The 12,882-nt window shown below is 42.6% G+C and overlaps 1 protein-coding gene across 1 annotated transcript in view; it reads right to left on the bottom strand.

Moving 5' to 3' along the window:
* Positions 1–12,882, bottom strand: part of PDE6A (phosphodiesterase 6A) — an 87,837-nt gene that overhangs the window by 11,282 nt on the left and 63,673 nt on the right. The window contains exons 15-17 of the mRNA XM_024247163.3: positions 12,682–12,769; positions 12,382–12,482; positions 11,236–11,343 (exon numbers count right to left, since the gene is read on the bottom strand). Of these exons, the coding sequence (XP_024102931.3) occupies positions 11,236–11,343; positions 12,382–12,482; positions 12,682–12,769 (297 nt within the window). The remainder of the gene's footprint in view (positions 1–11,235; positions 11,344–12,381; positions 12,483–12,681; positions 12,770–12,882) is intronic.

Below are 12,882 nucleotides of genomic sequence, written 5' to 3' on the forward strand. Positions count from 1 at the left end.
GTCCAGACAGATATGGCACTTAGGAAGTCAACTCAGCAGCATTTGGGGACAGGTTAGACATGCAAAGTGAGGAAGAGAGAGGTGGAATAAAGGACAACATGGTTATAATGCAGAAAGAAGCAAGAGTACGCCACAAAAATATTGTATGCTCAGAAATGTGAACCTTATGCTCTCAGTAGACGAACTGTCAAGAGGAGGGGATGGAGTTCAATAGGACAACGGTGCAAAATTCCATGCAGGGCTTTGGAATCAGACAGAGCTGAATTAGACCTTCCATCTTCTCCCCACTTGCTGTGTCCAGGGCAAGCGACTTCATGTCTTTGAGTCCCAGTCTGTTTGTTTGTAAAATGAGATATTCATGTTAGGTTGGATCCCATGAAATTCTGATTTTGTTAGTCCAAATCAGTTAAAATTCAGCAGTTTCCTACGGGTCAATGTAATATATCCTTTTTAAGACTTACTGTGATGATCACATAAGATGCTTTTGTAAATGCACCCAATGTCCTCATCTTCATTATCAGCACCTGCATTCATCTCATTCACGTTCTGGGTCACCCTCGTGTGTAGAGCTCTTAAAAGCAAGCTGAGCTCTTATCTGCCTGGAGCATCCCCAAGGCAAATGTTTCTTCCTGAAACATTTGACTCCTTGGCTGTGAGTTTCAGTGGCACTTCTTCCTGACTCCTGGCCAACTTGCAGGAAAAGCATTCCAGCCTTCCCCTTAGCCAGCCCTTTCAGGACATTTACTCAGACCCTCTCTGGAATTACATCTGTCTGGAGGGTACAGCAGGAGACCCTGCCGGGGAAGGCCTTGGAGGAGCCTAAGAAAGCAGTGGGTGTGCAGGCAAGGGCTGGTGTGGCTGAGTCCAAGTCCTTGATGCTCCACAGATGCCTGCGTGACACCAGCTAAGTCACATTGTCTCTCTGGGCCTCACTTTCCTCATTTGTAAAACACTAGACCAGGAATTGGCAAACTCTTTCTGTAAAGAGCCAGACAGTAAATATTTGAGGTTTTACAGCCTACATAGTCCCTACTGCAAAGACTGAGCTCTGCCACTGCGATGTGAGAGCAGCCGTAGATAAGCACAGCATGGATAAGCAGGGCCAGCTCGTCCATTCAGCAGAGCACCGAGGGCCCACGATATTCTCCAGGGCCCATGAAAATATTTCAATTTCTTTCAAGATCAGCAGGAAAAAAGGACACAACAGGAATGAATATGTAAGAATGAATTCAGTCTGGATTATATTTGTCTTCACACCAACACAATCATAAAATATAATTTGTATTTACTTATTTACTTTTATGGAAGAAGGAGGCACAAAGACAAAAGTGCCTAGGACCCAAGAAAGTCATAATGTGGCCCTCTGTAAAAGAGTACAGCTTTATTTATGGAGACTGAAGTCTGAATTTCTTATGATTTTCATTTGTCATGAGATACTGTTTTTTGTTTTTTTTTTTGAGACAGAGTCTCACTCTGTTTCCCAGGCTGGAGTGCAGTGGCATGATTTAGGCCCACTACATCCTTTGCCTCTGGAGTTCAAACGATTCTCCTGCCTCAGCCTCCTGAGTAGCTGAGATTACAGGTGTGCGTCACCGCGCCCAGCTAATTTTTGTATTTTCAATAGAGACAAGGTTTCATCATGTTGACCAGGTTAGTCTCAAACTCCTGGCCTCAAGTAATCCGCCTGCCTTGGCCTCCCAAAGTGCTGAGATTACAGGTGTGAGCCACCACGCCTGGCCATGAAATATTATTCTGTTGATTTTTTCCCCCAACCATTTAGAAATATAATAGCCATTCTTAGCTCATGAGCCATACACAAACACTGCAGTACTAGAAGATCTGTGAGCCTTTCCAACTCATGGTTTGGTCAGACTGTCAGAAGCAAAATCTGGAATTAAGCGGAAATGTCAAGAGTTTGATGAAGACTAGGAAGTCACACCCTCACTCTAGAGTTTCTATAATATCTTGACGCTAGAGTAAAATTACTGAAGTAGTCCTAGCTACTTAGGAGGCTGAGGCAGGAGGATCATTGAGCCTGGGAGGTTGAGGCTACAGTGAGCTATGATCATGCCACCGCACTTCAGTCTGAGCAACAGAGCAAGACCCTGTCTATAAAAAAAAAAAAAAAAAAGAAAAAAAGAAAAAGTCAGAGTCAATTGGTGTGGACCTTCAACCACAGGAAGCCCGTGGACATAAGCATTCCAAGATAATCAAAACACAGGAAGGGAGTGTTGGGTTTTTCCTCACAACAACCAATCCTGACACCAACTGGGTGTCTTACAATTCATTTCAACTCTGATACTAAATTCCTATAGTTAGCATCAGACCCGACAGGTTAAAGGGTTCAGTCCCGCAAGACTGCCTCACTTCAGAGGCCAGCCACAAGTATGGGGTCCCGAAGTTACCTACCCTTCTGTCTGACTTGGCAACAAAGTTGAAATGTGTCCCTGCGTTCGGGTTCAGTAATTTGCTAGATGAGCTCACAAATCTCAGGGTAACACTTTACTTACAATTTCTGGTTTATTATAAAGGATACAGCTCAGAAACAGCCAAATGAACGTGATGCATAGACAAAGTTATGGGAAGGGGAATGCATGCCAGCCTCCCACCACCTCGAAGTATTCACCAAACCAGAAGCTCTCTAAACCCTGCTGTTTAGAGGTTTCTATGGAGCTTTTTTTGTTTTTAATCACAGAAGCATGATTGATTAAATCATTATCCACTGGCAATTAACTCAATCTCCAGCCTCTTCCCTCCCTGGAGGTTGGGGATGCGGCTGAAAGTTCCAAGCTTCAAATGAAGGCTTGGTCTTTCTGGTGACCAGCCCCTAGCCTGAAGCTGTCTATGGTCCTGCCAAGAGTCATCCCATCAGAACAAAAGATGCTCCTATCACTCACTCATATCATTCCAAGGGTTTTAGGATCTCTGCCAGGAACCAGGAACAAAGACCAAACATACATGTCTTCTTATACCACAGGAAGCACCGAACACCACTACCTACTGCACTGTGTTCCACATACTCCAGCTCAGCCCCCATGATGGTCCACAAAGTAGGCACTACCATGATCCCCATTGAGCAGATGAGGACACTGAGGTGAGGGAGTAAGTCACCTGCTCAAGGTCACACCACCAATAAATGAAAGAGCCGAGACTTGAACCCAGGCTGTCTGATACCAAAGCCCCAAGTGTGTAACAGCTACATGCTACCCAGGTGTGAAGAAGTTCCAATTATACACCTAAGCAATGGGCCCCGAGATGGCTTTATAACAAACGGCTGGGCCAATTTTTGCCCCAGGGGATATTTGGCAATGTCTGGAGACATTTTTGATTGTCACAACTGGGGAGGGGTGGGAGTGCTCCTGGTATCTAATCCTGTGCATCCCACAAGGTGCAGAACAGCTCCACAACAGGGTTGCCAGCCCCAAATGTCAACAGGGTAAGATTGAGAAACGCTGCATTACAGGTCTCCGAATATTTTTCGTTAAATCCCTACCTAAAGAATTTTGAAAAGTGCTACCTTCTTGCACATTTTTAAGTTGACATCTTAAACTATTACATCATAAGTTTAATATTTTCAAAGGATCTAATTTATAGCACATTATACATACTGACCTTTTTTTTTTTTTTTTTTTTGAGTCGGAGGAGCCTCGCTCTGTCACCCAGGCTGGAGTGCAGTGGCACCATCAGGGCTCACTGCAGCCTCAACCTCTCGGGCTCAAGCAATCCTTCCACCTCAGCCTCCTGAGTAGTTGGGACCACAGGTGCGTGCCACCACACCCAGGGAAATTTTTATTTTTTATAGAGACAAGGTCTCGCTATGTTGCCCAGGCTGGCCTCCAACCCCTGAGCTCAAGCCATCCTCTCGCCTCAGCTTTGCAAAGTGCTAGGATTACACATGTGGCCACTGTGCCCGGCCATACTGACTTTTTAAAATAAATTTGTTGCGTCATTCTTTACCCATAATAAAAGCACATGAGCAAGCTTTTCTTTAAGAGTCTAGAGTTTTACATCTTTCCTTGTCTCTGTAAACCTCTATTTCTACTTGACTTCCCCATAGAATTTTATCCTAATATTGTGTGTATATGTGTACATGTATATGCATATGTGTTTCTGTATATATGTGTGTGTGTGTACACTACATATATGCTTGAAAGTCCTTCATTGATCAAGTTTCATAATTACCTGCAATCAATTATATCCATTTATTGAAATTATATAATTAAAATTTTTTCTTTGACCATAAGCCTCTAAGTGTTGAAAAATTTTCTTTTGGATTAAGTTATTATTACACAATTAAATAACAAAATATACTACCTATTTTTACAAATAATTGTGAAACACTCAAAGCACCCTTTTTTGAATTCATCTACTAACAATATAGGATGGGATTTTTAAAAAAGTATTGGTTTATGAATGAATATTTCTTATTACTAGACTGAAGTAGGATTCAGCATCTATTTTTTGCCCATTTTTCCTCTTTTTTTTTTTTTTTTTTTTTAACCAGAGTCTCTCTGTTACCCAGGCTGGAGGGCAGTGCAGTGGCATGATCATAGCTAGCTGTAGCCTGAAATTCCTGGGCTCAAGTGATCCTCCCACTTCAGCCTCCCAAGTAGCTTGCACCACCATACCTGGATAATTTAAATTTTCCAAGACAGAGTCTTACTCTGTCGTCCAGGCTGGAGTGTGGTGGTTCCATACCAGCTCACTGCAAACTCCGCCTCCTCGGTTCAAGCGATTCTTGTGCCTCAGCCTCCACAGTAGCTGGGATTACAGGTGCAAGCCACCGTGCCCGGCTAATTGTTTTTTGTATTTTAATAGAGATGGGGTTTCACCATGTTCCCCAAGCTGGTCTTGAACCTCTGAGCTCAGGAAATCTGCCCGTCTCAGCCTCCCCACCATGCCCAGTTCCTATTTTTAAATTTAAATAAGCATGTTACAATACATCCAACTTACCTTTTATTTTTAATTCTAAGAAAGGTAAAGGTACCTGGAGGGTATGTAGGTAGACTAGACAGACAGACAGATAGATGATGATGATGATAGATAGATAGATAGATAGATAGGTAGATAGATAGATAGATAGATAAATAGATAGATAATAGGTAGATGATAGATATAGATAGATAGATAGATAGATAGATAGATGATAGATAGATAGATAGATAGATGATAGATAATATGATTCTGTTGAGAGACTATTGACCAAATAAAAAAGAAAGAAAAAAAATTGTAAAGACAGATGATAGAAAGAAGACAGTGATATGGATTAAATCAGTTGCTACCATCTTCAGTACGTATTACTGATGTGCCTTTGCCCTAGTGTCATGGTCCCTGGACAGTGTTACATTCTCTGAAAGAAGCAAGATATTTAAATGAAAAATCCTTCACCTGCTGCTCCCCTATACAACCCCACCCACTGGCTAGGAATGGGGGTGAGGTTCAGGGGGAGTGCCTGGCAATTAAAGTTGTAAAAACTCTTGAACAAATAGTCTGGGTCCAGTGGTTCATGCCTGTAATCCCAGCACTTTGGGAGGCCAAGGTGTAAGAATGGCTTGAACCCAGGAGTTTAAGATCAGCCTGGGCAACATAGTAAGACCTTTATTTGTCTCTACAAAAAATTTAAAAAGAGTCTCACTCTGTCACCCAGGTTGGAGTGCAGTGGTGCAATCTTAGCTCACTGCAACCTCTGTCTCCTGGGTCCAAGCAGTTCTCCTGCCTCAGCCTCCCAAATAGCTGGGATTACAGGCACACACCATAATGCCTGGCTAATTTTTGTATTTTTAGTAGAGATGGAGACTCGCCATGTTGGCCAGACTGGTCTCGAACTCCTGACCTCAAGTGATCCACCCACCTTGGCCTCCCAAAGGGCTGGGATTACAGGCATGGCCACCAGGCCCGGCCCCTTCCTTAGATTTATAATGCCTTAATTATAAGCGGCTGTGACACCACCAGTATGGTGGACTCTCGAACAACACGGGTTTGAACTATGCAGGTCCACTTACACATGAATTTTTTTCAACTGAACGTGGATTGCAGGATGCAAAACCCATGTGTGGAGGGGCCGACTCTTCACATCCAAGGGGTTTTCAGGGCTACTGCAGGACTTGAGTTTGTACCAATTTTGGTATACTAGGGGGTCCTGGAGCCAATCCCCTGAGTATACCCAGGGATAACTGTATTTCGAATAGTCCCTCCGTTTGGCTGGCCAGAGGTTTTTGTCTCTACGACAATGCACTGCAGGAAGATTCAAGAAAGAATGGAGTTTGCCTTTATTTTGTAAGGTGGGGAAGAATGAGAGAATGCTGTGCCTACTGGGCTGCTTCTTTCTCAGGAAGATTAATATTACAAAAGAAAATGCTGATTCCCTTAAGGCTATCTATGCTGATATACATCTTGGAAGGACATGAGTTCCCAGAGGGATATGTGTGCCGTCAGCTGAAGATGCCTACGTAAGGTCACCTTGACTTGACAATGATTGAGATCCTGCTCCTGGCTTTTTTTTTTTTTTTCTTTTAAGATTAAACATAATATCTTTCATTTGATGTCATTTCTTTGCAAATCTATAAGATATTCCATTGTATGAAAATCGTTTATTTAACCTGGCTCCCCATTGCTAGGTATTTCGATTGTTTTCAATCCTGTTTGTGTTACAGACAATGCTGCAACAAACAACTCTGTACACAACTTGGTGCACTTGTGGGAGAATATCTGGAGGGGAAATCCTGGAAGTGGGATTGCTGGGTCAAAGGGCATGAGCACTTCCAGCTTTGATAGATGTTGCCAAATCGCCCTCTGCAAAGACTGAGCCTGTTTACGCTCCCACATGGGGAACGAGGTGGCCCTTTCCCTCACTCTGCCCAACATAGTATGTAAGCAAATGTTTTCATCTTTGACAATAGGAGTTAACAATTATACCTAATTGTAGTTTTATAATCACCGTCTTTTCATAGGTTTATGTCCCACCGTAACTTTTCTGGGAACTGTCGGTTTGTGCATTTTGCCCATTTTTTTATTGGATTAGTCTTTTCCTGGAATCATATTAACACTTTATTCACTGAGGAAATTAGCTCTTTTTCTCTTAGAAGTGGTGCAAATATTTACCCCCAGCTTATCACTTACTTTCCTATTTAGACTATGTGTTTTTGTGTGTTGTACAGAAATCCTTAATTTTTCATAGTCAGATTTCTCCATCTAATTTTATGACTTATGATTTTCATGTCGTATTTTATTTATTTTTATTTTGTTTTGTTTTATTTATTTATTTATCTATCTATCTATCTTGAGATGGAGTCTCGCTCTGTCGCCCAGGCTGGAGTGCAGTGGTACAATCTCGGCTCACAGCAACCTCCACCTCCCACATTCAAGCCACTCTCCTGCTTCAGCTTCCCAAGTAGCTGGGATTACAGGCGCCCGCTACCTCGCCTAGCTAATTTTTGTATTTTTAGTACAGATGGCGTTTCACAATGTTGGCCAGACTGGTCTCCAACTCCAGACCTCAGGCGATCTGCCTGCCTCAGCCTCCCAAAGTGTTGGGATTACAGGCATGAGCCACTGTGCCCAGCCTCATGTCACATTTTGAAAAGCTCCCTCTGAAATTATTCTTCTTAATTCTTCCACGCTTTTTTCGTGCTCTCTTTTCTTTCCCTGGTTATTTTAAAATTTTTATGACATCTGGAGTTTATTTTGGTATAAGGAATCAGATAGAGATCTAACTTCATGGCCATCCCATTGTCCCAACACCATTGACGAACTTACACCTTTCTCCACTAGTATAAAACCCACTTTGAGCACAGACATAGTCCTTAAGTTCATCCCATTGATCTGAATGACTTCTCCTGCCTAAGACAGAACTGCCTTTAGTTCTGCTGGTCACCATTATTACTCTTCTATGTCAGAATTTTCTGGCTATTCTTTTTTATCTTTTTTCTTTTTCTGGTTATTCTTGCGTACTCATTTCTCATAAGAATTTTTTCAGTCAGCTTCCTAATTCCCCCAGAATAAAGCAGGGTTTTTTTGTTTGTTTGTTTGTTGATTGGTTGGTTGGTTTGTTTTGGAATCACCCTTAAATGAATAATTAATTAGGGAGAATAGACAACTTTCTAAATCAAGTCCCCCTATCCAATAGCAGGGTGTTCCTTTCAACTATTTAGTCCTTCTGCTGAGCCATTTTCAAATGTCCAGCTATAGAAGTCAAAAAAAGAAAAACATTAGGAAAAAACAGAAGTCAGCTGGGCGCGGTGGCTCACGCCTGTAATCCCAGCACTTTGGGAGGCCAAGGCGGGCGGATCACGAGGTCAGGAGTTCGAGACCAGCCTGACCAACATGATGAAACCCCGTCTCTACTAAAAATACAAACAATTTTAGCCAGGCATGGTGTTGCATGCCTGTAATCCCAGCTACTCAGGAGGCTGAGGCAGGAGAAGCCCTTGAACTCGGGAAGTGGAAGTTGCAGTGAGCCAAGATTGCGCCACTGCACTCCAGCCTGGGCAACACAGCGAGACTCCATCTCAAAAAAAGAAAAGCACAAGCAGAAGTCAATAAATAAATAACCAAAATGAGATACCGTCTGGCACCAGTCACAATGGCAATTATTAAAAAGTCAAAAGAAGTCTGGGTACTTCGGAAGGCCGAGACAGGCAGATCACTTGAGGTCGGGAGTTTGAGACCAACCTAGCCAACATGGTGAAACCCCGTCTATATCAAAAAATACAAAAAAATTTAGCTGGGAATGGTGGCGGGTGCCTGTAGTCCCAGCTACTCTGGAGGCTGAAGCACGAGAATTGCTTGAACCCAGGAGGTGGAGGTTGCAGTGAGCCGAGATAGTGCTGCTGTACTCCAGCCTGGGTGACAGAGTGAGACACAGTCTCAGAAAAAAGAAAAGAAAAGAAAAAGTCAAAACAGAACAGATGCTGGTAAGGCTGTGGAGAAAAAGGAATGCTTATGCATTGCTGGTGAGAATATAAACTAGTTCAGCCACTGTGGAAAGCAGTTTGGAGTTTCCTCAAAGAACTTAAAGTAGAATTACCATTCGACCCAACATCTCATTACTGGGTATGTATCCAAAAGAAAACAAAGAGTTCTACCAAAAGACACACGCCCTAACATGTTCATCAAAGCACTATTCACAATAGCAAAACATGGAATCAACCTAGGTGCTCATCAACGGTGGACTGGATAAAGAAAATGTGTTGCATGCACACCATGGAATACTACACAGCCATAAAAAAGAACAAAATCATAGCCTTTGCAGCAACACGGATGGGGTTGGAGGCCATTATCTTAAGCGAATTAACACAAGAATGGAAAACCAAATACTGCATATTCTCACTCATAGGTGTGAGATAAACATTACATATACATGGACACAAAGATGGCAACAATAGATACTGGGGACTACACAAGGGGAGACGGAGGAGAGTGTGGGCTAAAAAACCACATACTGAGTGCTATGCTCACTACCTGGGTGAGGATCGTTTGTACCCCAAACCTCAGTGTCACACAATATACCCATGTAACAAAACTGCCCATGCATCCTTTAATGTATAATAAAAGTTGAAATTATAAATAAATAAATGTGGCTGGACGTGGTGGCTCACACTTGTAATCTCAACACTTTGGGAGGCCAAGGGGGGGTGGATGGCTTAAGCTCAGGAGTTCAAAACCAGACTAGGCAACATGGCAAAACCTGTTTCTATCAAAATTACAAAAATTAGCTGGGTGTAGTGGGTGTGCCTGTAGTCCCAACTACTAAGGAGGCTGAGGTGGGGGGATTGCTTGAGCCTGGAAGGTTGAGGCTGCAGTGAGTCCTGATCACCACTGCACTCCAGCCTGGGCAATAGAGCAAGACCCTGTCTCAAAAATAAATAAATAAATAAATAAATAAATAAATAAAATGTCCAAGGGGGCAGCTCCTGGTCAGTCTATGAGTAACCGTGGGCTGAGCATGCCCCCTTGTTCAGTGAAAGCAGATTGCACTGCTCCCAGAATCAGGGCACCTTTGTGGGAGGCCTGGTTGGACAACTGCAGGGCTGAAGGAGTGGCAACTTGCTGCCGCCCTCCCCCACCCCCCACTTTCCGGAGCCTGTCCCAGTGGTCTCCTCTTCTCTGTTGCAGACATTTGCAATGCTTGTGACTTAATCAGGCCTCATTTCCACAGAAGCATCTGGGGATAAACAAATAACCCAATGCTTCCTAGGCAACTAGTCAGCCTTGTCTCCCCTGCAACTTTTCCTGACCATTGCCTTCAATGCCCAGGACCCATCACAGAGGAGCCAGGGGACGATTTGGCTTGGGCCACATATTCATAAAAGGCCTCAAATTTACACTTCTCACCCCATTGTCAGTTGAGGTGAATCATGGAAGCACACTGAGAAAACTGAAAAAAGACATTCACCAGACAATTTAAATTGGAGTCCCATTACCAACCATGCCAGACCATGCACTGTAAATTTCATACCAACCAAAACCAATTTGTGACTAGCACAGCTATATTGTGGGATATTGTCCTATGTAAAGGAATACATTAAAAATTAAGCCTATATGTTTTGAATGACACATTAACTATCACTTAAACTTTAATTCGGGCCGGGCGTGATGGCTCACGCCTATAATCCCAGCACTTTGAGAGACAGAGGTGAGTGTATCACTTGAGGTCAGGAGTTTAAAACCAGCCTGGGCAACATGGCAAAACCCGGTCTCCACTAAAAATACAAAAATTAGCTGGGCGTGGTGGTAAGTGCCTGTAATCCCAGCTACTACGGAGGCTGAGGCAGGAGAATCGCTTGAACCTGGGAGGCAGAAGTTGCAGTGAGCCGAGATCACGCCACTACACTCCAGCCCGGGTGACAGAGCGAGACTCTGTCTCAAAACAAAAAACAAAACAAAACAAAAACGCCTTAATTGCTGTAGTGCTTTCTGTTGTGTCAAAAACTTGAAAGTTATTTCAGTTTACCACCCAAATCTTAGATATTATGATTGAACTACTTCAAATAACATATTTTTTTATTCAGATAAATAAAACAATAACATACTGTCTTGCATTTTTAGTGCTAAAATAAAGATTAAACATATAGCTTGTGCAATTGGAATTTGGCATAACTTCATTTTTTTCATATGTTGAAGGCCTCCAAAATGAAATAGTCCCAAGGCTTGTTGAGGGCAACAAGAGCTGTCAGTGCGTCTCGCCGCATGATCCTAAGCCTAAGAGGTTCAGGTTTTAACCCCATCCCAACTCACATAACGATTTCCTTCCGTGTCTGCTCCAGCATCATGTACTGCGTCCACTCCTGTTCACTCTCATATGTCTTAGACTGATCCACGATCTTTTGGAACATCGTCCTCTTCCTACAAAACATATCAGTCTAGTAAAGGGAGCAAGTCTTAGAATAAGGCAACACCTGAGCTGCTAACATTGGCTGATTCAGATGGAGGCTTATTAAATCAACAAAATTCACAAAACAAGGTTGAAAGAACCAAGGCCCAGGAGTGAAGACCTAGGTTTAACCTAAGTCTCTGCCACTGATTTGTTATCTACTCTTAGCATATCTCTTGTCCTGAATCTCGGTGTTCCCATCTGTACAACGGGGGTAATAATATCTAACTCACAGGCTTGTAGCAAGAATCAATGTGTCCATAACACACGTGTTGGGCCTGACACATAGTATATGCTAAATTAATTGGAACTATGATGTTTGTTATTATTATTGTTATTATATTGTTGCTGGGTGCAGTGGCTCATGCCTGTAATCCCAATACTTTGGGAGGCTGAGGCAGAAGGATGGCTTGAGACCAGGAGTTTGAGATCAGCCTGGGTAACATAGTGAGAACCCATCTTTACAGCAAATTAAAAAATTATCCAGGAGTGGTGGTGTTCCTGTAGTCCCAGCCACTCAGGAGGCTGAGGTGGGAGGATCCCTTGAGCCCAGGAAGCAGTGAGCTGTGATGGTGCCACTGCACTCTAGCCTGGGCAACAGAGTGAGATCCTGTCTCAAAAAAAAAAAAAAGATATATATATATACACACACATATACATATACATGTATATGTATACATATACATATACATATACATGTATATGTATACATATACATATATATGTGTATATATACATATGCATATACATATATGTATATATATACATATATGTATATACATACATATGCATATACATATATGTATATGTATACATACATATGCATATACATATATGTATATGTATACATACATATGCATATACATATATGTATATGTATACATACATATGCATATACATATATGTATATGTATACATACATATGCATATACATATATGTATATGTATACATACATATGCATATACATATTCATTGTTGCTTTTACTATTAAATGAGAAGATACACCAACTTGAAATACAGGGCGAGGTCTGTGGCAATGATTGCAATGTCCATCATGTGGATGGCATGCTCATGCTGTCGACGATTGAGGTTTTGAAAGATATTCAGACTCTAAAGAAAAAAAGAGAGGCGAGATGGGAGAGAATTGATGCTGGCAGTAAAGTCACCCACCTACCAATGGCCACCCCAGATGATGGCAGAGGCAGCCCAGGCCAATGGGAAGAATGCTCCCTGGGCACACTCAGGCTCCTTGTGAAATAGAGCCTCTGATCCAGGCTCCGCGGCCTGTACACCTTTGGCCCTCTCCTACCTCGTCTCTGAGCAGTGTTTTGCCAAACTCCAAGTGGTGTCTTTCCAAGATGGAGGACCCATGGAGCTTGGCCAGTGGGTTCTGGGATCTGAATGAGAAAGAGAGAGAATCAATATGGAGTGGACAATAGAAAATTAGGACTAAACATCAAGTCTCCTGACTCAGTCTTCAGCCTTCTCCACAAGCGATTCCAAGTTACTT

This window comes from Pongo abelii, chromosome 4 (genome assembly GCF_028885655.2).
Source record: "Pongo abelii isolate AG06213 chromosome 4, NHGRI_mPonAbe1-v2.0_pri, whole genome shotgun sequence".
NCBI classification, from domain to species: domain Eukaryota; kingdom Metazoa; phylum Chordata; class Mammalia; order Primates; family Hominidae; genus Pongo; species Pongo abelii.